This window comes from Colius striatus, chromosome 7, assembly GCF_028858725.1.
Source record: "Colius striatus isolate bColStr4 chromosome 7, bColStr4.1.hap1, whole genome shotgun sequence".
NCBI classification, from domain to species: domain Eukaryota; kingdom Metazoa; phylum Chordata; class Aves; order Coliiformes; family Coliidae; genus Colius; species Colius striatus.
Genome location: NC_084765.1, coordinates 21,185,398 through 21,210,539, shown reverse-complemented (window position 1 = coordinate 21,210,539; position 25,142 = coordinate 21,185,398). Strand labels below are relative to the sequence as shown.

General features: G+C 52.0%; 1 protein-coding gene across 3 annotated transcripts in view; it reads right to left on the bottom strand.

Annotated features, from left to right (window-relative positions):
• The window catches only part of ZNF609 (zinc finger protein 609), a 70,594-nt gene that overhangs the window by 3,677 nt on the left and 41,775 nt on the right, over positions 1 to 25,142 (bottom strand). For all 3 annotated transcript variants that reach the window (XM_061999555.1, XM_061999556.1, XM_061999557.1), the window contains 4 exons: positions 13,211 to 13,436; positions 3,450 to 3,537; positions 809 to 3,161; positions 120 to 486 (listed from right to left, as the gene is read on the bottom strand). In XM_061999555.1, coding sequence (XP_061855539.1) covers positions 120 to 486; positions 809 to 3,161; positions 3,450 to 3,537; positions 13,211 to 13,436 — 3,034 coding nt within the window. The remainder of the gene's footprint in view (positions 1 to 119; positions 487 to 808; positions 3,162 to 3,449; positions 3,538 to 13,210; positions 13,437 to 25,142) is intronic.

The following is a 25,142-nucleotide window of genomic DNA, read 5'->3' as shown; positions in this document are numbered from 1 at the left end:
TTCCTCGGGCAGCACACTGCAGGGACAACCACATGTGAGAGGACATCCCACGGCTGAGCCCCGCTCCGGGGCAGGGACAGCCTGGGAAGGGTCGCATTGAGAGGAGCCTGGCTCCCTACCTGGGTAGTTCTGCATCATGACGGTGGGCATGGCCCGGTAGCTGGGGTGGTTGGGGTCATAGGACTGGCTGTAGGAGTAGCCGTGCATGTAGGGAATGTAGGACTGATGCTGCGTGAGGGGGGAAGACACGGGGACGTGGACGCTGGGTCTGGGGTCCTTGCCCACCATGCGAGCCTCCTCAGTGGGTGTCAGTTTGCACTCCGAGCTGCTGCTCTCCTTCCCATCCTCCTTGGATGAGGCTTCTTTGCTTCGATTTCTTTCTTCCTTCAGCTTTCGGTCCCTCTCCTCTTTCCACCGCTCATCCTCTGTCTTGATGTCCGAGTACTTTGCCGGGTACACATAGGTCCACATCCGGGGCTCGGCTTCCTGCAAGAACCAGCAAATCATTAGAGCAGCTGCCTTCCCCCAGCCCTGCCTGTCCCAAAGCCGGGCTGGATTTGGAGAAGAGTGAACCCCACTCCCCTTCCATGGGCTCTCCTTGGCCCATCTGTGGCCTCCCAGACCCATCCTTTTGCTGGCCCCAAGGGAACCTCACAGAGTCACACCATGAGAAGAGGACAACACAGGTTCTCTGAGGTGGTGGCCCCAGCAAGCCCCCGTGGTGAAGCCATGGTGAGGGGCCTCCTCCCAGGGAAAGCCCACCGCTGGGCTGGCGGGCAAGACCGAGCAGTAGTGGGGTGGGCATTACCTGTCTGTACCAGAGCACAGGGTCCACCTCCGCTTGCCGGCCACACTCAGAGCCAGTCTTGCTCTCAGCAGTCTCCTTCCCAAGGTGGCTGGCCTCACTCAGCTTCACCTTGAGCCCCTCGGAGACCTGGCTGCCAGAGAGCTTGGATGAGTCCTCCAGCTTGGGGATGATGACAGATTTGGCTATGTCAGGACCTCCCTGCTCCTTGGCCTTGCTCAGCCCTGACTTGACGAGGTCTGTGAGGCTCGGGGCTTTGGTTAGTGTCGGTGGCATGGGTGGCTTTTGCTTCCACTCTTCTTTGAGTGCTGCCTCCCTCTCCTTCAAGCCCAGCTCTGCCTTCTTCTCCAGCCCTCGTTGCTGCTGCTGCTCCAGGCTCTGCCGCTGCTTCTGCTGCTCTTCATACTGTTGGCGATAGGCAGGGTTGGTGCTCAGCAAGTGAGCATGGTAGCCCTGCTCATTGTAGCCGTAGGGAGGCACGTAGGCATACTGGTTGTAGTAGAGGGACTGCATGTACATGTTGGGACGCTGCTGGATGACTGAGGGCTGCTGGCTGGAGCTGCCAAGCTCTGCCTTCTTCTCTTCACAGCCTTCGCTCTTCACCTTCACCTCTGGATTCTCCTGCTCCTCATCCTTTTTCAGCTTCAAAGCCTGTGTCTCAGTGGTGGCCTGGCCAGCAGGGTTCAGGGGCCCTGGGCTCGCCTGGGGGTAGCCAGGAGAATAGTAGGTTTCAAAGCCTTGGTAATAGGGAGACTCTTTGCTCTGCGGTTGCTGGGGGAAAAGAGCTTTTTTGGCGCCTTCCTTGACAAGCTGCTCTGGATCCTTCACTTTGACACTCTCCAACTTACCCTCCCCGTCCTCCCCAGCGTCAGAGATGTCAGAGTAGGCCGGGCTGTTGGTCTTCACAGAACTGGCCTCTGCACCATTCTGGGTGACGACATGTAGTGGGGTCATGGGTTGGGCTGGGTTGGTGCTCTCCAGCCTGCTGGCACCACCGATGGAGGGACTCGGGGCGTTGTCGGTGAAGCTGTAGATCTTATCTGCCTCAGCCTTGATGCTGGCGAGCCGGCTCTGGTGGGGGTCAGATGAACCATTCAGCAGCCCTTCGCCTTTCAGCCCCAGGTCGCTGGATTCCCCCCGGAAAGGGCTCTTGCCTTCCTCCGCTCTACAGGCTTTGCCAGGAGTCAAAGAGCTTTCTGCCTCCTTGAGCTCCTTCTTCTTCTTGTCTTTCTTCTTCTTCTCCTTGGAAGGGGTGAGGGCAGGGTTGACCGCAAAGGGTTCTCCCATCACTGTAGGCTTGGGCTGGATGGGTTTGAGCTGAGGGCTGTTGGGCATGGTCTGGACCACAGTAGTGGCAAGGCCTGCAGAGGAGCCAGGACTGGCTGTGGCGAGAGCAGCTGTCTGGAAGGTGTAAAGCGGCTGGGGAGGGAGGGCTGGTGCAATGGGTCTAGCTGACTTCAAGCTTTTGGAAGGGATCTTCTCTGCCTTAGCACCAGATGCCTTCTTTGACTTGTCCTTATCAACACATCGCTTCTCCAGAGACTCAAAGCCATCGTTACTTGTCTCATCGGCCACTGAGGGACCATCCTCAGAGCCATCATTAGACAGGGCGCCCGGGTCGGTGTCTCCTTCCCCACTCAACTTCTTCTTGCAGGGGACCTTGGCGCTGAACTTGCTGGACGGGGAGGGACTGTGGGGCTCCATCAAACGCACTTTGGGGGTAGCTGAGCGGGCAGGAGAAAGCGAGCCCTTCTGAGAGGCAGTGGCCCCGTTGCAGCTGCCAACATCCGCGTGCAGGGAGGGCTCCTCACCATACTCACTGTCCGCATCTGCCTCCAGCTTGCTGTCATCGTCCGTGTGCGCGTGGGCCTGGTGGTACTTTAGCCCATTGATGTGCTTGTACTTCTTGTTACAGTTTGGGTGGGGACAGTCGATGAGGATGGGAGAAGGGCAGTTTCGGTCAAGGACAGTAGTCTCCACCTTGGCTGCAGCGGGCGGCACGGCTGCCGAGCCCATTGAGTTTGTGCGGATACGTTTGCTGCCCTTGGAGTCCTCCGAGCTGGAGTTCAGCTCCATGTCAGAGAGGGGTTTGCTCTTGCGCTTGGTGATGGAGGAGGGACTGGCCTTCACGTCCTCCGCCGTGCTGCCGGGCGGCGGGCGGTGCTCTGACGAGTTCTGGCTGCCCCGGCGCCCTTTGCTGTTGGCTCCCGCCCGGGTCTTGCTGCTGTTGCTGGTCCCTTTGCTGTCCGAGGCGGCGGCAGTCTCATTGACGGGCGTGTTGCTGTTGGGGCGCATGCGCTTGCCCCTGCCCCGGCCGTTGCGCATCTCCAGGTCACTGGTGGGAGAGTCGCAGAACCTTCCAGGAGGATAATAAAGAGGGTTTAATGGGGATAGGGCCACGCTAGGCTATACTGGCACTGCCCCTTCCTCTCCTCACCATCAATCCCATAGGCTCAACCCCACCGCTGGCCGGTGAGGAGGAACCATCTCCAGTCTCCAAGAGATCTCACAACCATGGGAGCAGAGAGTTGCAGGAGGAGCTGTCAACCCCCACAGGCAGTGCCATGGGCACAAGGTGCCAGGGGGCTATATGCAGCTGGTTTGGCCTTTTTGCCCAGCTAAAGGGAGCCCACCACTCGCTTACCGTGGAGGGGCCCAGTCGTGCTGCGTGCAGTCGAGCAGTGTCCCCACATATGTCTTGTTTCTCCAGGTGACGTTGACCACCAGCATACCTGTAAGAGAAGGGGACAGTCAGACAGGGCCAGGGGTGACCCCATGGTATCTCACTCTTCCCTAGGCATTAGAGCAACAGACAATCTACCCCTTGAGATAAGCAAAAAGGAAGAGGTCCAGGGCTGCAAGAAGACAGGCAAGGGGTCTTGGGCTCTTGAAAGAAGTCAGATCCCAGGCTCTGAGCTGGAGAAGAACCAAAATGAGAGCTGAAGCCCCCTCAGCTCCCCTTCTCTCCTGGAATGGCTCTGGCTGGCATCCATCAAATCTCTCCTCCAGCCACTCTGGCTCCTCCTTGTTTTCACGGTGATGCAAAAAACAGTGACCCACAAGGGTCTGCAGGACTTGAGTGGGCCTGAAGATTCATGTTGGCTCCACATGCTCTGGGACAGGGTAGGCAAGGTGGTCTCTGGGAAGCAAGGGCTGGGAATTCCCCAGGGCAGATGCAGACAGCTCCCAGCAAAGCTGTGGAGCCCTATGTGGAGCTCTAGATTCCTCAGCAGGACCACGAACCCCACGGCCCAATGGAAAAGGCTCTTATTGCCACTAGATGGCAAGCTGAGCCCAGGATTCCTGTGCAGGCGACCACCCCTGGCAGGAAAATGCAGCTTTCAGGGAAAAACTCTCATCCCTTGCTTCACTTTGCTCTCACACACCCTGGAACACCCATCAGCCCCATATCTCTGCCTGGAGAACCATGCACAGAGATACATCTCCCCACCATGGAGAAAAGTCCTTGGGGATTCAGAAAACAGTGGCTTCAGCTTTTTCACGTCAATTCGAGAAGAGTCATGGACTGGCTTACACTCATGTCAGGGCTGTGGGGCCTTGGCACCTCCTCTCAAAGACACAGGGGTCTTTTGCAGCAGTACTCAACTCTGTAGATATCTCCCCTGCACCACAGACCACTCTGATCGCTGCAGAACTCATCCGACATGGAGTGGAGTGTGTTGCTGAGCACATTTATCTGAGCAAGGTAAAACTCAAGAGAGGAAACTCGTTTGCAAGGGTTGATGAGTGCAGTGAGATATACAGCCACGCATCCGCAGGAGATGGATGGAGCGGAGGGAGCCCAGAGCAGCTGTGCCTGAAGCATGGCTATAAATCTCAGCCCGCAGCCCCTGTTGTGCTGTGCCAGCAGCCAGCTGCAGGCTTCGGCAGGGGTAATATATGGAGCTGATGTCCAACACATGGGTCTCCTTGGGGAAGAGAAATTAAATGCCACTCTTCTCTTTCTGGAAAATGTTGGGTGCTTTTTTGGGAGCAAGTCACAGGAAGATGGGACGGCAGCGCACGGCTGAGACCTGCAACCATTCACCCCAGTGAGCAGGAGAGGCCAGTGGTGCCTCTGGAGGAAGGTTCTGCCCACACAGACATGGCGAGGATGTGCTGCTGGAGACAACATGGGACAGAAATGTGTGGCAAAAGCTGCCCACAGCTCCAGGCAGGGAGAGATCAATGGCAAAGAGGAGGTGGCTGATTGTCAGTATCACAAGCAGGGCACAGAATCACAGAGTCTTACAGGTTGGAAGGGACCTCTGTTCCTCGTAACACGGCCTCTTTCAGCAGGCAGGAGCTTGTGTCCCTTCTCCTTTCAACCCAGGGAAGCTGCTGGTTGCATCCTGCACACCAACAAAACCTGCCATTCTCAGGCCACCTCTGTAGAGCTGCTGCGGGCTGCGATCTGCAGGAGGATCAAGCTGCTACTGGGAGACTAGCAGCGGGCCTCAGGGGAGCAGCTCTGCCCTCCCTGCTGCACAGTCAGGACCAGCTCAATCCCTCTTTGAAGCCAGCACAAACCACGTGTGCTGCTGAAAGTTAACTGCACAACAAACCATTGCAGCTACTCGTGCATCCCACAGATAATGTGTCATATTGGAAAGGACATGCTGGCATTTTTATTTTTGTTCCCCACCACAGCAATCACAGGAGAGAGATGAAAGACGAAGGGGTGAAGCGAGCCAGCATGCAGCTGTCCCTCCCTTCCCTGTTGGAGCGTCAGCCCTCCAACATGCACTGGCCTATATTTAACCCACGGCAACCAATCATACCAAATCTCCTCCTAATCCTCCAACGACAACCCAGAACAATTTAAACCCCAGAGGTAGATCCTAAGCAGCTTTTTTCACCCGCTGTGTCCCCCTCCCACAGCAAGATGATGAGCAAGGCAAGAGTGGGCAACAAGGAGGCAATGCCCTTGTGTCCCGGAGGCAGAAGATGCTCCTGCAGAGGAGGAATCTGACTCAGGCAACTCCAGTCCCATCCAGTTTCACCTTTGGAGACACCTTTGAGGCTCTTAAGCAATTGATACCACCCAAGTTTGGGTGCAAGCTGCTCAGCATGCCAGCCTCCACGTGTTCATGTCTACTCAGAGTCGTAGGAGAAATTAACAGTGGATGATGGTGCCAGGTGGGTGTCTAGCAAGGCAATGTAACAGATAATCCCATAAAAATGGATCAAGAGATGAAGTGAGCAACGGGGATGTAAAAAAGCCCCACCTGGTCCTTGTCTGGTCCCTGGCATGGGTAATCTGCAGCAGCAGAGCTGAGGTTCAGTGAGTGCACCCAGGTGGTGGGGACGTGTGATGGACAAAGACAACACTGCACAAAGTTCCCCTCCAACCAGGAGCCATCACACTGGAAGGAAACATGCCTCAGGGCATCTTTCTCCCCTTTTGCAAAGACAAAGTCCCCAAGCCCAACCGAGAACATCTCCGAAGTCCACTAAGAAACCAGTGTGTCAGCACCTGCAGTGAGCAAGGATGCTCTCAGACCCAGACATGGCCAGTTCACCTCATGGCTCAACATCACCCAGCCATGCTGCTACTGCCTCCAGCAAAGGCAGGTCCACAAGCATCATAGAAACAGCTGGAGCACTTGGAGGAGCAACCACAACCTTGTGGGGAGCAAGGAGATGTTGCTTCTGCATCTGAAGAGGACAGCTGCTGAGAGCTCTGCTAGCTTTCTGCTCATTGTGGGGTGCAGGTGACCTCTGCAACATAAAGGGATGACAGACAGTGGCATTTCCCATTCCAAGGAGAGGAAGTTTGCCTGCAGGTCTGTGAGCTAGCTCAGATCCAAAGGCAGTGTAATCCCACATCCCACCTGCATCGGTGAGCAGGGATCCAGCTTGCACTAAGGGTAACATCAGGGTACCACCAAACTCTCAGAACCTGGAGATGGTCAAGGTCCTTTTTCCACAAATTCCTCCACCAGCTGCAACACCTTTGGGATGCCCTGGCTTCGGAGTGCCTCTTTTTGCATTAATTCCTTCCCCCAGCTTTGATATATGCCTTCTTTCATGAATTTCCCCTCCAGCGCATCACTTTCGGGGTGCTGCAGCTTTGCCATGAGACCTGCTTGTGTACAGGGAGAGTGAATCAACCCACAGCACTCAGGCTTTAAGACACAACATCCAAAGCTGCTGCATGGCTGTCACCCAACAGCTCCGGTAGCTGCTGCTGGGGGAGCAGAAGAGACCCCAGGGCAGGGACAATCAAGGAAGGATGAAGCGGGAGGTCACTGTGCCATCACCATCATGGGCAAAACAGACTTGACTGGGGAGATTTATTGCCACTCAGAGCAGAATAGGATAATGAGAAATAAAACCAAATCTTACATCTTCCTCCCACTGCTCCCTTCTTCCCAGGCTTAGCTTCACTCCCGCTTTCTCCACCTCCACACCCAAGCAACACAATGAGATGGGGAATGGGGGTTATGATCAGTTCATCACATATTGTCTCTGCTGCTCCTTCTTCCCCTGCTCCAGCATGGGGTCCCTCCCACAGGAGACAGTCCTTCATGAACCTCTACAACATGAGCCCTTCCTAGACTGCAGTTCTTCATGAACTGCTCCTAGTCCCTTCCATGGGGTGCAGTCTTTCAGGAATGGACTGCTCCAACCTGAGTCCCCTGTGGGACCACAGCTCCTGTCAAAAGACCTGCTCCAGTGTGGGTTCCTCTTCATAGGTCCACAGGCCTGCTCCAGCACAGACTTTCCTCTATGGGCTGCAGCTCCTTCAGGAGCCTGCTCCAGCACAGGCTCTCCACAGGGCACATCGACCCACTCTGGCATGGATCTCCATGGCTGCAGATGGACCTCTGCTCCACTGTGGCCTCCATGGCTGCAGGGACAGGGCCCATCTCACCATGGGCTACACTACAGGCTGCAGGGCAATCTCTGCTCTGGAGGCCAGAGCACCTCCTCCCCTCCTTTTCCCTGACCTGGTTGCAGAGTTGCCTCTCACATTTTCACTCCTCTCTCCCAGCTGCTGTTGTGCAGCAGTTTTTTTCCCCTTCTTAAACACATCATCCCAGAGGTGTTACAAGCATCACTGATGGGCTTGGCCTTGGCCAGTGGTGGGTCTGTCTTCAAGCTGCTTCTGTTGGACATGGGGACAGTTTCTGGTGTCTTCTCACAGAGAAGGCCCCCTCTACCCAAATCTTACTGCCCAAACCCAACACAGTCTCTCTGGCAGGGTCAGAGGGAGAGAGAATCATTCCCTTAAGCCATGCAGGAATGGAAGTTCAGGTGGTGGATGACTGCCCACAGCTGTTTAACAAGGGATAGGATGGCTACAAGAAGTGGTCTTGGCAGTGTTAAGTTAGTAGTTGGACTTGATGATGTTAAAGATATTTTCCAATCAAAATGATTCTACGATTCTATGATTTTGGGAACCTTGGTGCCTCTTAGGGCTTGGGAGGGCAGGCAGAGCACAGACAGAGCACCAAAGACCCCGAGCCACCTGTGGGCAGCCTGTACTTCATCCTCATGATCCTGGAAAAGGTAAGCAGAGGAATCAAAAGCACTTCAGCTCTCAGCAAAGCATATCAGAGCAGCTTGCAGCTCAAGAGTCTCCTCACAAACACAGCCTTTAATCCAGTGCTCAGTAGCTAAAACAGGAGCCCCAGCTGGTATTACCTGGGGCAGCTACAGACAGGCCTAAGAGAGATGAACATGAGCAATAGTCCTGTCTGGAGCAGAATATTGCTCACCTATTGATAAAACAGCCTCAGTACAAAGCTGGCAGATGCTTGGAGAGTGGTAAGTGGTGCATTAGCTCTCCTCCAGCTCCCCGTACCATCCAGCCAGCAGATACCAGACACAAAGCAGTGATGCTGGGGAAGCACCAGGGAGCGATGCATAATAAGCCTCTGCTTCTCTACACCAACACACCACCACACTGCAGGAGCTGCAGCTTCCCCATCTGCTTGTGAAAGAGGAGGAGGGTGCAACGCAGCAGCCCAGAATCTCAGCAACCCTCATGGCACCACAGATGATACACCCCATCATTAGGTGGCGCTGGATGATGCTCCCACCTGATGTGAGATGCCGTTTGTTGATGTGGAGATGAGAGCGGCCACAGCCACGCTGTTGTGGCTTTAGGAGGCTCTGGAGGAGCCTCAGCAGTGAGGCTGTGCACTGCCTCAGCAGCCTTGGAGGGGATTTACAACCACTTGCTACTTTGGGAAATGCCATTAAGGCAAATAAGAAATCCATATTCCCGCTCCTCATCCTTGCTGCATCAGCCTTAAAGACTCACCTCCTCTTTCTGGGTTCAAGTACACACAGTAAGACAACTTAAATGAGTACACGAGGGATGGTGTAGGCCCCTTTGACACCCCAAAGCCTGCCCATATGCCATGCAATCTTGGCATATCCCCCTTTTCAAACATCCCCAAGAGGCAAAAAGCAACCAGAGATGCAACTGAAGGCTGCAAGTAAGGGCAAGGCAGTACACTCAGCATGCAAAGCCATCAAATTTGGTGTCAGCCTTCCTCATGGTTACAGTAAAACCTTCCAACATTTGCCTTTGCCTTCCAATCTCTCCCAATCTATTGCATCTCTCTCCTGCTCCAAGCAAGGACACATCCACCCTGGCATCTGCATCCCTAGAGGACACTGACGCTCCCTTGTTTGCAAATGGGCAACCCAAGCACCTGGAGCATGCAAAGTTCAGCCACAGGTGACCTGCCAGCACCAGCCAAGCAGGCAGCTGGAGGAAAGGATGCAGGAAGAGTTTGCAGCTGTTTTCTTGATGCTGTTACACCACAATCCTCGTTATCTGGAGTTTTTGCACACCAGATGACAGCTTTGTTTCAGCACAGACCAGCAGTCTGTGGTGCCACCACCACCATGGTGGTGCCAAGACCCAGTCTGCTCACTGCAAGCAGAGGTGAGACCCAGCAACTAACAAAGCATCAGTGTGATGCTTTCCGATGTAATTAGATTCATTAATAGTTCCTGGAGATCAAAAGCACATCTAATAGAATTGAGGAAATTGCCAAAAGAGCTGCTCCCCATCAAAGGTGCTTCAGTAAAACACATAAAACAGGCTTGGTAAAGGGATGGTGTCATCAGCCTGTCCATTGGAAAGTGCATATGACTGATGCCCACCACCAAGACCAGACCTCAGCCCAAAATCAAACTGGAGCAGTGGCAAAGCAGAAGGAACAAAGGAACAGAGGCAGATGTTTTGTGGTGGGAGCCCACCAGGATGCCTTTGGGGGTGATCACAGTCCTGTAGCAGGTCTTCTAGTAGGGAAGAGGACAGCGTTCAAAGCAGGAGGGATATCATGGGGCTCCTCAGAGCTTCAAGCTCCTATCTTGGATGGGTAAGCTCTAGCTTGTCCTTCCAAGGTCACACCAGCATACACTGCTGGGCCTTGGTCTTAGGAGCCTTTCTCTCTGATTTCACAGCACCACAGTCAACTCAAAAGCTATTTTCTAAAAACAGAGAACTCTGCTAGAAGAACCACATCGCCATCCTCTACCCAACCCATTCTGGAGGCAGTTGAGGCAGGTAGACATCTCCACAAGCCATATGTTTCTTCAGGATGAACAAGCTGGTAAACAGCAACTGCCCAAGCCCAAATATGCTTGTGCCAGCATGTGCAGAGCAGCACAGATCCCCTCAGCTTGGGAGCACACATCTCTACTGTGCATCTAGAAGAGCAGCTTGCAAAAAGGTCTCCACCAGAACAGTTACTATTGGCATCCCACGAAGCACATCCAACAGAAATCCAACTTTCAAGGAGTCACTGTGCCACTGAGAAGAGATGCCCTTCTCCCAGGAGGTTCACCGGACACTGCTTGTGCTGCCTGGTGGCTTGCCAAGACCCAAAAGTGCAAAGAGCATCCTGCCTGGGGAGCAGGAACATACATAGGAACAACTGTAATTCAGCACGTCCCCAGGCCAATCACTCCAGGGTCTTCAGGGACGGAAAGGAGGGAGCTGCTGCCAGCAAGCTCCTTTCCATCACTGGAGAGGATGCTTGATACGAGCCAAGAACTGCTCCTCCCGCCTTGGGGTCCTTCTTAGCAGTCCAGCAAGGCTGCAGTAGCATGAGGAGCAGGGGAAGAGGTGGATCCCTCTGGAGATCTGAACATAGTCTGCAGGCACACAGGCATGCTTACATGAGTGAAAGCACCTCATTTGGCTCTGCAGACATGCCTTTGGTGTAGGTTTTCTCCCCTCTGTGGGCAAGGTGAGATGCTTGCTGTATCCCTTTACAATTCACGAGTTCCAGCTGTGGACAGCCAGATCCAGCATCTCCTCCAGCATCGCCCTTGATCACCGCCACTGACACTGGGAAGGCAGGACAGAGATGCCAGGCAGGAAATAGAAATGGCTTCACCGTGACTTTTCACTTGAGGATGAGAGATGCCACTACAACAGGAGCCAACACACACAGCAGTCCAGGAGTGACCAGAGGCAGAGGCAGGGCTTGCCTTACACAGGGCCAGCTGCAAGTCACTGCTCCTGACGGCCACGGACACGCAGCAGCCAGCAGAGAAGTATCTCTGCGCCAGGCAGTTCATTGAATTACTGCACACTAAATATAGGCAGGCTGGGGGAAACGACAGGCACCCTGAGGCAGGCTGGAAGAAATGGCAGGTACCCTCAAGTCATGCTCAGCTACTGTGGCTGCAGCAGCGCTGGGTAACACAGACGAGCTGCAGATCTACACCATGGGGTAAGCAGCGGCAGAAAAGGGAACCAGAAGCTGCTCACACGTCACTGCCTCTCAACCAAGAACTGCCAAGGGGAGGAGACGTTTGCACTCATTGCCTCAGGGGTGCTCTGTTCACCCCTCCTGACACAGTCACATGAGTTCCTGTGCCCACCATAAGCCTCTTTCTTCCAGTTTCCACTGAAAATAAACCCACCTACAAGGTCCAAGCTCTCACCAGCTTTGCTACTGCCCACGGGGGTCTCCAGGATTTTCAGTTAAATCTGCAGCTTCAGGGCTCGTGCATTGAGAGAAATCACACCAGAATGGCAAGATGTGAAGAGGCCTTAGCATGGAGCCCCAAAAGTGAGAGGTACTGATGCTCCTCTGCACTGCTACATGTCCCAGCACTCAGTCTGGCAATGCCTCAGTCTTCCTAGGTGAAAGTCTTGCATTCTATAGAGCCATCAGGCTCTTTACAGATGCCAAACAAACAGTGCCAGTGTGCTGGCAGCCCAGCAGACCACCATCCACAGGTTTCCTCTGAGTAGATCCCCTGGTGGATCCTCAGCCCCGCAGTACACAGAGTAGGGCTCCTGAACACTCCTGCTTTGTGTTTCCTTGTCCCCACCAGCAAGCCTATCTCAAAGAAGAGGATGCTTGGGCCTGATTTTACAATGTATGGCATCCTTCTGCCTTGGAGCAGCAGAAAAAATGCACTGACAGCTCCCGGCCATTGGTTCAGCTTCAATCAGAGATAACACAGATGGTCACAGGGAAGAGCAGCCAGGGGATAAAGCCCAAAGGCTTTGTTCTCTGCACACAATGGCAGTGGAAGAGCAGGAACAGAGATCCAAGAGGAGCTCTGAGTACTCAGCTGAGATGAGCCATCAACCAGCCTCCACCACTGCTGCTCTTTCTCACCTTTGTGTTTCTGGACTCTGCTTCTGCCTCTGTGTTCTGTTTCTGCTTCCAGACCCCAGCTGAAGCCAGACACAAATATGAGGAGCTCACCCTGAGCCTCCCGAAGTAGAAACCTCCAGCATCCCACCTAGGCTGGAGGAAGGATAGGATCCAGCACTCGCCATGGTCCACTGAGCCACCTATTCATCCCCGCGTTACTTGGCAGAGCCCCAACAGCAACAAAAACCCATCAAAGGACCTGGGAAAGCAAACCAAGCTGTGAGCAGATGAGATGAGTTCCAGTGGAAAAAAAAAAGATTCAATTGGCTTGGCAAGAGAGATAAGAGCCTGATCTCCTGCCGAGTCGATTTTGAAAGCTCTGCTGGGGTTTTTTAATCCAGCAGGAGATTTCTGCCGCCTCCCAGAGCTTGAATGCTTTTGTGACAGACCTGTGGGTTGCCAAGCAGAAACGGAGTCAACTCCACCGAGTTCCCATGCAAGCTGGCACAGTCTTTCCTCTGGCAACTCCGGAACAAGTTAGCTCTTGCAGAAAGGCAGAGAAACGGCAGCTTAGATTTTCACCCGCTCTCCAAGCAAGGGGATAACACAACACATTGGGCTGATGCAAGTTTTGGCCCATTACTCCCTTTGCCGGACAGATTAAGGGCTACTCCCACACAGCTCCTCCATCCTGACCACCCAGATGCAAGGGGAAAGCCCAGGATACGCCAACAAGCAACACAACAGGGGCACGGGAAGGGATTGCTGTCACTCAAAAACGACACTATATGAGAGCAAAAAGTACCCCGGCAACACTTACCGTCCTCCGTCTCTTGCCAGACGATGCCCTCTAGGTTGACGCTGGTCCCAGGCTCGCAGGGGCCCAGGCACTCGGGCTCAGTGGCCAGGGCCACGTCGCAGGTGTTCACTCCCACCGAGCGGGTGCGTACCATGATCTGCTCACAAGGCGACGAGATGTCATTGTTGACGACAGGGACAAGGAGATGCAAGGGCAACACTGCAGGTGTCGAGACTGGAGACTCCATCTGTGGGGAAAGGGAAACATGCCAGTCACTGTCAGGAACACAGGAAGGAGAACAAGAATGAACAAGCATCTACATTCCTGGAGAACCTCAAGCCCAGGGCTGCCACCTCCTCAGTGCCTGTGCCAGCAGTCAGTTCAAGACCCACACCCTGGAAGAGGACAAGGATCTTGCAAGTCTCTCCCATCCTGGTGTGTCCATACCCACGTAACCCGGAAGAGACGGCACTTTGTAGTCATATAGATCACACCCAAAAGTCCCACCACAGGAGGTATCTGCTCTCCTGCTTGGAAGAGTTGGTGCCAAGTTCTTTCTCCGACGGCTTTTGCCAGTGTGATCACCCTCATCGAGGATGCCTTTTGGCTATTGCTCAGATGTTAATGCAGTCAATGACTTTGGACCTCGTGGCTCAGAAGAAAAAAAATTACAGGCTTCTGCTCAACTGGCAGGACAGGAAAAACAAGTAACGGTCTCCCTCCATGGGCTCATGAAAACCAACATCCTCCTGCTCCTCATCCTACCTTGTGACCACCTGAAGACACAAGCGTTCAGAGTACATCTCTCTACTCTGACCAAGTATCCACTTCAGATTTGTTGGCTGAGCCAACTGCGTTAGCCATTGTGCTCTCCTTGCGCATGGAAACCACATCTCACAGCCAGAGCTGGGCTTGGAAAGCCAACAAGCCAACATGCCAAGTGAAACCACGGCCAAGTCACCCTGCCGCTGACAAGTCAAAGTCTTTGGCCGCTCTGCCACACTAACAGATTATAGAAGTGTTAGGAGATGGATGGCTGACAGGCTAGTTTTACTGCTGGCCAAGGGAAAGGTTGGAGGAAGACCTTCCAGTCTTTCAGGGTTCATCAGCCAAGCCAGCCGCAGTCAGTCATTCCCTCACTTTGGCCCATGAGGATTTGCAGCAGTTTTGGGGCTAGCTGCTCATACTTCTCTTTGTGGTTTAGGATCCTGATAAGATACTCAGTAACCTCAAAAGAGAAGCAGATAGTGAGAACTAATCACATCATCAGCAGGTGGTGGGTGACCTCGGTTTTTATTTTAAGCCAGAGAAGATCCCTTTAGAGTATCCACCACTGTACCAACAGACACCTTCTTATGCCTCTGCTGAGGAGAAATGATTACAAATCCAGAGAGGCCAAGCTAGCTGGTCACCAAGAGTGGACACAAACACCAGCCCAGAACCTCTCCCAGCTTTGCTGCTGGCTCTTCTTGGCCAATGCTGCTGACAGCCATCAAGTGGTCAGGCTCCTGCTCTGAACCAGCCTCTTGGTCCTGACCAGCTGCCTCTTGCTCACTTGCCTCCATCCTTTAAGTAAGACAAGTAACTCCAGCAGAAGCTTGCATGTCCAACCTCACACAATACCATGCCCACAACTACAGTGAGTAGCTAGAGAAACCCATCTCCCCATCAACTCATGACCCCACCAAACTTCAATGCATCCTCAGTGGCACAAACACCATCTACAAGTGGAAAAGATACAGAGGAAAATCTCCAGGCAGGGGAGTGGAGGACATAGCACCTGCTCAACACCTTCAGCCTGCTCCTGTAGGGTGGCTGCAGGCAGGGCACAGAAATGTAGGCCCTGCAGAAAACCCACTGTTCTGGCTCTGCCAGGACAAGTGGGTTTGCTTTTCCAGCAGAACACACATCACCTTCTGCCTGCAGCCCTCTCCTTGTCCTCCTATGTCGATCCTCTCTACAGACAGAGAACATCAGAGCTCGTCAGAGAACATCACCCCACTGAGCATTAAAGATGGCCTAGAGGTCTCAAGCAGCAGTGTCTGGACCACAAGGCCTGCTCTGCCAGCAGCACAGCTTGTACTCCACAGCTCTCCTCTCCACACACTGGCTCTGACCTCCCACTGGCACAATCAGCTCTCCCCCCAAAGCCTATCCTTAGCACCCCCCCCCCCCCCCCCGAGCATGCCCCACAGCTGGTGCCCCAGCTGCATCCCACAGGACTTGAGAAGGGTCTTTTGGGCATTAAAAAACAAAACACCTCGCAAGCTTGCCAGAGAGAAGGGCTGGGCTCCCACAGACAAATCATCCTTCCAAAACACAGCTACCATATCCCACACATCCCAGCAGTCCAGAGCAAGAAAGACACTTGAAGGAAAACATGAAGTTCCTTTGATGGGGCTCAAGAAAATCAACTGCTCTTCAACGCCATGTTTTACAAACCAAAAGCATGTCTCCAGCAATGAAGCAGGCAGAGAGGAGCCTGGCAGGCCTGCCTGACTTGGGCAGGCAGCAGCAAAAGCCCGGTGCTGATGGGGAGCACTTGCCCATGTGGCCCTGGGAGCAGCAGTGGCATGTGTATGGCTACGACCTGTGGGTTTTGAAACCATTCTGTTTCCTTCCACTTTGCGACAGAAACTACAGCGCAGCACAGGAGTGTTTAATTACAGTTCCAGCTCTGCTAATTATCGCCCGGTCACATTTGTAATCTGCATTATGCTGTGGTGCATAATAAGTAGCTCGCTGAGATCTCTCTAATAAGCAAGGCGGCTTGATGGGATTTCATATTTCACCCTGCACTGGAACAAACAGAGCCTCGTTTATGTGCCGTGGGAGATGAGGTGGCTTGCCTGCTCTCTTGCTCGAAGCTCAAGAGCAAAACAAAGAGGCCCAGGGTAGCTCTCCAAGGGTGAGGGCAAGAATGGAGCTGCCTCGTTGGGATACATCTGAAAAAAGCTGAATCCTTGAATACACCCCCCTCCGCCCTGCATGTGTCTTATCTCCTGGTGCCTTGGCTTTTCATTCTCCTGCTTTATTGAGCAAGGTCAGGAGACTTCCTCGCTGCTGGCTGCAGGACAGCTTGGGGGGTGGGGGGGTGGCGTGGGGGGTGGAGCAAGGCAGCTATGGGAGCTGCAGTGCAGCTCTACTGGCCACAGGCATCCAACTCCCTGCACTGGGCCTGAGGCTGGGGCAAACAGTGACACTGGGGCATTGGGCAGCACTCATGTCCTTGGGCAGCGGCTTCCTCATCTCCTCCAGCTAGCAAGGCTGAGCTAGTAGAGACCTCCAGCTCCTCCTGCGCCCTCCTTGTTCCCAGCTCCAACACACACACTACCCTCTGAGCAAATCTGGGGCCTTAAATCCCCTTAGCAGAAGGAAAATGTATTTCTCTCTCCTTGCAAGGTAGGCTCTAAGATTAAATGCCAGCAAGTGCAAACACAGCCGCTGTGTGCTCGCTGATGGAGGAAGCCTTGTGTCCTCAGCAACTGCCTCCCTGCAAGTGTTACATGGGGTGAAGCTTCCCCGTACCAGTGCTGGCCATCCACATTCATCCACTGCTGCCGCGCCTAATGAAAGCCCTTTGTGTTTCTCATGGAGGCTTTCCCATCATGAGGAACGTGCTTTCACCACCACTGAGGACAGAGATGGAACTGAGCCAAGCCCAGGTGGCAGCCAGCACAAACACTGCTTGCTGAGGAAACAGCAAATCCACCGAGAGCCCAGGGCGTTGCGATACTGACAGCACCATGAGAAGCCGGTCGTGGGGAAAGGGCTTCAGGTGAGTCATTAAAACCTACCCATTGTCATTGCCTTTGCTGGAAGGTGGAACGAGGTCCCACGAGAAGGGAAGCCCAGCATCTCCCGGGGACCTTCTCAACCACCAGTGTGACCCAGCTCTTCAGTGCCTCCCTCCAGAGATGCACATGTCATCATCTTTTTGCTTTCTGGGCTGAAGGCCATCACCTGTCCTCAGGAACTGGCTCCCCAGTGAGGTCCCAGCTCTGCACTCAACTTTCTTGTGGAAGGTAAGTCTTCAAGTCTGAATATACACCCCCAGCTCATGATGTCCATCTATAACAGGCTCCACCAACTTCTGTTCCCCAGCCACTCTCAATGAACAACCCTCATGTTCATTTTCTGGTCTATTCCCACTAAAAGATGTTCACGTAAGAAGACAAGAAGCATGAGAACCAAAGGCACAATGACAGCAAGGCAGACACTTTTCCTGCTTTGGACCATGTGAAATCCATGCTCAAATCCAAGCAGTGCTCAAGTGGCCACTGTTAACACCAACAATCTTTGAGCAGAACATTAAAGCAGGCAAAGGAACAATGTAAAAGGTTTCATGAGCACCTTAGTGCATCAGTCTCCATGAAAGGATATAAATCCAGGAGGCCTTTCTCGACCCATTTGTCATGGTGTGATGCAGCTCCAATCACCCACTGATAACCACAAGCTCAAGGCAACCCTAAAACTGGAAAGCAAGCAAGGGGAATCACATGAAAAAGCATCTCTATGACAAGCTGCTTCATGTCTGCCAGGTCCCAAGGGCAGCAAGACCTATGGGCTCTGTCTCAGAATACAGAGCACCCCAGCCGGAATCCTGAGCACCAGGGTCACAGGTTTATCTAGGAACAACCCACCACCCAAGCAGCTCTAGGGATGAAGAGCATATGACAGACTCTGGCATCTCCATTTAGGCAGACCAACAGGTCTGCCCTGACAATAAGTGTGAGTAACACTGCAACCCTCAGGAAGCTGGAAACCAAGCAGGAGAAGGGTATTAGGCTTGAAGTTCCTATTGCAAGCATTTGCCATGCCCATGCCAGATTCACGCCAGTGTAAGGCCTAGACAGCAGGTTCCCACTGAAGTTGGAGGTCCCCACACAAATAACCGTGGGCCAAGTCTTTCTTAGAGGATATTTCACTCCTTCACCAGCTTCAAAGAGGTCAGAGAAACACAGTACTTCCAATTTGCTGGGCAATATAAGACAGACTCACTCTCCGGAGGTTATGTGACTCAAAAGTTACCAATAAACCTTCACCAGGATTAACAATCAAATGGCCACAAGCCAAGGCAGACACTTGGTAGGTCAGGGCTGAGCACAAGAAGCTGGGCCCAGCAGCTCAGTTGTTGGTTAGGAAATGACACAGTTCAATCTGCCTCCTTCAACCTTTTTTTCTATTTTTTTCACACAATTTTTTTCCACTTCAGTCTTGCAGGTCTAAGCCTCCAGCACCTGGATGCTGTGGCTGCTGAGGCCCTCGGCAATTTGCATCAGGTCACAGCCATGCAAGCACACATACCTACGTGCAAATCCAGAGCATTAGTAATTAAATTATTTAATTACTTCATGATGCTCATCCAGGCACAACGCCTTGCACTAAGTTCTTATCTTCGAAAGCTGTAGTACTTGTAAGTCAATCGGGGGGAGAGCTCAGGACTGACTAACAATTTCAGTACAAAATTGGACTCTAGTAAATGCAGAAGTGAGAAGATGGACCCAAGACTTGCAGGAAATCTGAGCCAGGCTCAGATCAGCCTCATCGAGGAGTGGTTTCTCCACTTGCTGGGTGCATGGTATCCAGAGCAACTGCACAGCTAGTGCCTGTTCCCTGGTGACAAGGGACAAAGCCCAGCCTACAAGCCACCACAACCACCCTGCTATTGCTGCCAAGCCAAAAGACTTGTGATGGACGAGACAATCCTGTGCACAGATGCAGTTTTATTACACTGTTAAGAAACTTTTACATCTGGTAAAGTACAAGAGATGATGGGAAAAAAGGCCCTTGTGTTTTCAAAGAACTCTGAAAGAACAGGCGAGGTGTGGGGTGAAAAATGGGCTTGGTTTGCACATGTTTTCACTCACTGAGCTGTAAACATGGCATGGGTATGTCTGTACCTTCCATAACAGCCAGACTACAGCACTGGGTTGGGTATCCCAACACCCAAGGGCTGCAAAAGCAAGTGTCAGTCAGTCACAGTCAAGCAGGAGCAGTGGGGATAGGGAGCTACAGATAGACATCAGCCAAGCATTACCCTAAGATGGTCCTTCCAATAAACTAGAAGGAGATCATCACCAATATGTCATCTAGCATCCTTGAATGACTTGTACTGGATAGGATCTTCAGACCATCTAGTTTCCCCTCCCCTTTCACTAGCCCAGGTTGCTCCAAGCCCCACCCAGCCTGGCCTTGAACACTGTCAGGGCTAAGAAAGCCACAGCCTCTCTGGGCAGCCTGTGCCAGGGCTCCCTCACCTGAACAGTGAAATAGTTTTTTCTTGTATTTAAATGGAACTCCTTGTGCTGCAGCTTTATCCCATTACCCCTTGTCCTGTTGCTAGATACAATCGAAAAAAGGGATGATCCAACCTCCTGACATCCACCATTTAGATATTTGTAAATGTTAATAAGATCCCCCCTCAGACTCCTCTTCTCCAGACTAAACAGACCCAGTTCCCGCAGCCTTTCCTCGTATTAAAGATGATGTTCCAGTCCTCTGATCATCTTGGTGGCCCTGCACTGGACTCTCTCCAGCACTTCCCTGTCCCCCTTGAGCTGAGGAGCCCAGAACTGGACACAGGATTCCAGATGAGGCCTCACCAGGGCAGAGTAGAGGGGGAGAAGAACCTCCCTCGACCTACTGGCCACACTCTTCTTGATGCGTCACAGGATGCCATTGGCCTTCTTGGCCACGAGGGCACGTTGCTGGCTTATATTTAGCTTATTATCAACCAGCACTCCCTGGTCTCTCTCTGCAGAGCTGCTCTCCAGCAGGTTGACCCCAGTCTGTACTGGTGCACGGGGTTGTTCCTTCCCAGATGCAGGACTCTGCACTTGTCCTTGTTGAACCTCATGAGGTTCCTCTCTGCCCAACTCTCAAGCCGGTCGAGATCCCACTGAATGGCAGCACAGCCTCTGGGGAATCAGCCAGTCCTCCCAGTTTGGTGTCATCAGGGAACTTGCAGAGGATACACTCTGTCACCTCATTTAGGTTGTTGATGAAGATGTTGAACAAGACTGGCCCCAGAACCCATCCCTGTGGAACTCCACTGGCCACAGGCCTCCAACTCGACTCTGTGCCATTGATCACCACCCTCTGGGCTCTGTCATTCAGCCAGCTCTGGATCCACCTCACTGTCCACTCATCCAAGTCACACTGCCTGAGCTTTCTGATGAGGATATTACGGGAGATAGTGTCAAAAGCCTTGCTGAAGTCAAGGCAGATGACATCCGTTTGGCTCAGCCCCACTCAGTTGAAGATGATAAAATTTAATAGTTTTGCCCTGACAGCTCTTCTCTGTAGAGAAGCAGTTGCACTCAGCTCTGGACATCTCATGACCAAAAAGGACAGAGAAACTGGAGGAAGTTCAGAGATGAGGAACAAAAATAACAAGGCTGAAGGGATTGGTTTGGAAGAGGAGATTAAAGAGCTAAATATGGATAAGTTGTTTCAGTGACAGCTATGTGGGGACGCAGTCATAATCTACAAACACATGGGGGATGAAAACATCAAAAGGAGAGAAAGGAATTATACAGGGTGATGCAGAAGGAGACAGCAAGGAGAATGGGATGAATCAAGGATAGGAACATTCAAGAAAGACGCTGCCCACAATTTCCTGATAGTGAAATTGTTCCTTAAGCACAGCAGTACTCTTGTGGGAAAATCCTTCATCCTTTCACTGCCCTCCTCGTTCTCACACCCCTCCATCAGTACCACAAAGCATAAACATCACTCCTCACAGCATCTTCTGAGCAACGAAGTGCTGCCAATACACCAGATTCCCACTCCCCCGCCAGGCTCTGAATCACCAATAGCCACACTCATGGCACTCCTGAACACAATAGCAGTCCTCATCCTTTCACAGAACTCCAACACTCGTCAGCTTTCGATCTGCTCAAGTTTGGATGAGGCACTAGCAAATCTCAGGCTGGCCAAATTTTGGCAGGATTATCTTCTCTTGAGATTCTTCCACGCTGCACCTATGATATCGAGTGTGGCTGTGATGAGAGCAGCTTCACTTTGGAACTCCACCCCTACAGATGGACCAGAAGGTCCACAGGAAAAGGGATGAGAAAAAAAATCTTCTCTCATCACACTGGTTTACCTACAGATGGCAGCTGGCGAGCTGGAGTCTTTTCTAAGCAGTTCTCCTGCATAAGAAACCAAATAGCCTGTGGCTACAAGCAATACTTGGTCCTGAAGGTCTTGTGGATTTGTCTCCAAGGTATGAGAAGGCAAGTTACGTGCTCAGCACTTGTACTTATAAAATTTGCTTGGAGAAGGGGTGAGAGGAAAGGAGACAACATAAGGTCCCTACAAAGTGGGATGCACCTCCTGAGCCACCCATGCGGCTCCTGGAGGAGATGTAGTACTGAAGGAGCATCACTCTTAAGGCACCAGGGAACTGCAGCCAGCTTCAACACTTTTCTTGGTGATACGCCAAGGAGCATCACACCTCAGTCCCCTGTTCAGACACTGAGGCACGTATAGCCACAAATCTGGGGGAAGAGAAGAAAATCCATTCCCTGGGTGCTGCATTCAGACAGTTGCCAGCATGTTGCATCTGAGTTACCAAATCAGAAGCATTTCACACACACACTGCAGGATGGTATTGCAACTCCCGGAGAGGCTTGAATCCAGGACATGACACATGTATTTCAGATGCAATAAGCAGCAAAGTCTAGGAGGACTTTCAGATCTATTTATCCTTCAGGCAAAGAGAGACATCTCCCTTCCATTTAGTATTAAAGACCTGTTTCAGTATGATTTTCACATCCAGCCCCTGCAGGCTGCACATTTAGGAAACTGTCCTCTTGGCTCTCATCTCCTATTCTTTGTAGGCTTTGCTCAAGTTGCCAGGAGGAGATCCTGGTGGTTTCCAGACACAAAGCCAGCTCTATCTGACAGCCTGGCAGGGAGATTCCAGAAAGGGAGGGAGAAATAAGCCCAGTCATATGATATAAGAGAACGTGGGCAAGGAAGAGGAGCTGTCACAGCATGTGACCCATGCAAGGTGGCCACAGAGTGACAATAAACACAGTGCTGTACTCTGGGGACTTGCATGCAGAGGAGCAGCTCCCAGTGCCACTTTTCAATTAAGTGCCTCCATCTCCCCAGCACACAAGATGGGAGCCTCATGCTAAGATGGGAGATGACAAATGTCTTCACTTTTTGTGCTGCATCTCACGACTACATCTGCCCCCACTCCCCAAATCCCAGTTTTCCAGTAACATTTTTTCAAACATGCTATTTTTAAAGCAGCACAAGACAATGTTCCTATTCTGGATGACAAAACTCATACTCTCCACAGTTCTTTGAGCAATGCCTTGCACCCATGTCCATCAGCTCCTGCTGGGAAGACACAGGCATTAGGGCCTGCAGGACACAGCAGCTTGGCTTTGCAAGTCAGTTCCTTACTTTTTTTCTAATTATTGAAATCAAGCTGTTGTCTCTCTAATCCTCAAGCAGAACAGTGCACAGTTGCACACAGAAACCCCAAAGCCACACAGCATGTGTTGCGTTGCCACGAAATCTCTCCTGATGAGTGGCAAGAGGAGAGGCACAAGATTTGTATGTGAGTCTGCAGGTTCCCATCACCTACTATCACACTGGATTTTAATTCCAGCCTCAGAAATGGAAAGCAGCTCTCCTTTCTTTGGCTCAAATGCCTCTCGGTGCTTTTGGTCTAATCAAAATTATTTGTGAAGAGGAGGGTGAGCCAAGCCAGGTTCTTCTCAGGCAGCACAGTCTTCATCATTCCAGGAGGAACATAATTTTGATCCCCACTGGGATCAATAACCACAGCTTTGCTCAGTTGTATCATTCAACACTGCCCATTTTTAACACCCCAAGTATGACAGTAACAAGTGAGGCACCTCTGCTCCCACCAACCTCCCCACACAGCAAAAGTCAAGTCCTGTGCACTCATCATCCTGGGGTTGGTTTCTCCTGCACTGCTCTTCCCAGAAGTACACCTTTGTGTCAACTGCAGTGCCCTGCAAGTACCAGGGGGCCAGCGCTGCCACAGCTGGTGACTCTGCTGCCACATACAGTCAAGCTGTGATGCCACAAGGGCTCACCCCGTGGGTTTTCTGCTGCCAACCAGCAGCCGCCAGCAGTCGAGCAGCGCAGCTGAAGAGGACTGATTGCTCATGGGGAAGCTGAGCAGCTGGCGAGAAGAGGAGCAGAGACAGAGCCCAGACAGACTATAACTCATCACCTGCAGGCTACCTACCAGCCAGAAAGCAGGGGAGCCAGGCTGGGAGCTTTTAGCACACCAAAGGGAAGCTGAGCTTTGTGATTTGCATCACAGGACTGTGATGCCTGAGCCCTGCTCTTCCTTGAGAGTACTTGATGCAAAAATAGAAAAATAGCTTCAAGTGGCTGACTTGCTGGCTCCTCTGGACCACAGTGAAGGGAAGAGTTTGTACCTGAAATCCAAATAAGCCCCTACCAAAGAGGGATGCCAACATCACCCACAGCTGAAGCTTTCTTCCAGCCCAATTAAGCTCCAGGAAGGTTTTTAGCTTCTAACCTCGCATTTCTCAGGCTGCATGCAGGGATACCCATGGGTCACCATATTCCAGCTAATGAGAAATTGCTCCCTTTTGCTGTGAAATAAAGCCAAACCCTTGTTTTTAAATGAGACAGAAAATAGTCACCGCTGAAAAAACACCATCAGATGACAGCAGTACCTTTACATATACATGTGCAAAAACAAGATGCTGGGGCTGGTGGGCACACAGGTCTGGGCAGCAGCCAGGCTGAAAGCAAGCCCAGGTGCTCAACAATCAACATGCTGGATTTTTAGCTAGCATCCCTAAAATAAAGCAAAGATGCTGCTAGAGAGGGAGATTCATCATAAGCAAGCTCAGCTCTTCACCAATTTTATTGTCTACCCGGCTGAAATTTCATTGATTCCTCAAATTAACAGCCAGCTAAGACAGAGCAACCCTAATGTCACGAAAGAGTATAATAATAATAAATAAGGACATTTTAGCACCAAGGACGTCATGCTTGAGTCACTCTGCTGTGTTATCAGGCTTTGCTGGCCACCACAGCCCAAGCCTGGACACTTGATCAACAACTCTCCTGAGGGGAGGTTGGGATCATGGTGCTTTCAGTCAAAACAGGCAGCTTGTGGAGAGAGCATGAGTTCTGTTTGGAAAGACACAACAGAGTTGTAAGACAGAGTCTGGAGGTATTTTATGGCCAGCAAGGCAGACACAAACAGAAGGAGCCCTTGGCAGGAACGGGGAGCAGAGATGTTTCATCCCGAGCACCCCAGTTGGCCTGTGAAAGCAGTCATGGGCTGAGCAAGGGAATGCCTGTGTAGGGAGACTCTCAGCTGCAGAGAGCTCCTCTAATAAAAATTAAAAAAAAAAGGGTCAACAAGGAGTAAGAGCTGAGGTTAATGACCTGCATGCTTCCACCTCCTCCATCCTCCCCTCCTGCCTTACTGAGAGACAGGAGGCAGATCAGGAAGCTACTTATTCACACCCCAGGGCTTTCCACACCCAACTGTTGGCTTTGAGGGACAATTACAAAGTCATGTTGCTCAAGAAATGCTGAGGGTTCGGAGCTGGACTCCACCAATGGTTCAGAGCTGGCCTGGAGGCCGTGCGTGACTATCATCTGTTGTCCAAGTCATCCTTCAGAGCTTCAGTAAAAAGAATGCCCCTATCATATAGGAAACCCACTCCCCTGCAGCATGATGTTTCCAGGCTCCTTGGGAAGCCAGTCCCAGTGTTTCTTGGCCTCTGATTCCTAATCAGGGATTTTATTTTTTTTTTAAGTCCAGGTTCTTTGTGAAGAAAATGAGAAATACAAAACCACGGCAAGTAAAACAAAGCAAAATACCAAAGTCCCTCACAAGCATATCACTGGTCCCACGCTCTGGATTGGTGTTGTGACCCAAAGGCACCCCTTAAGAGAGAATGCCCCCTTA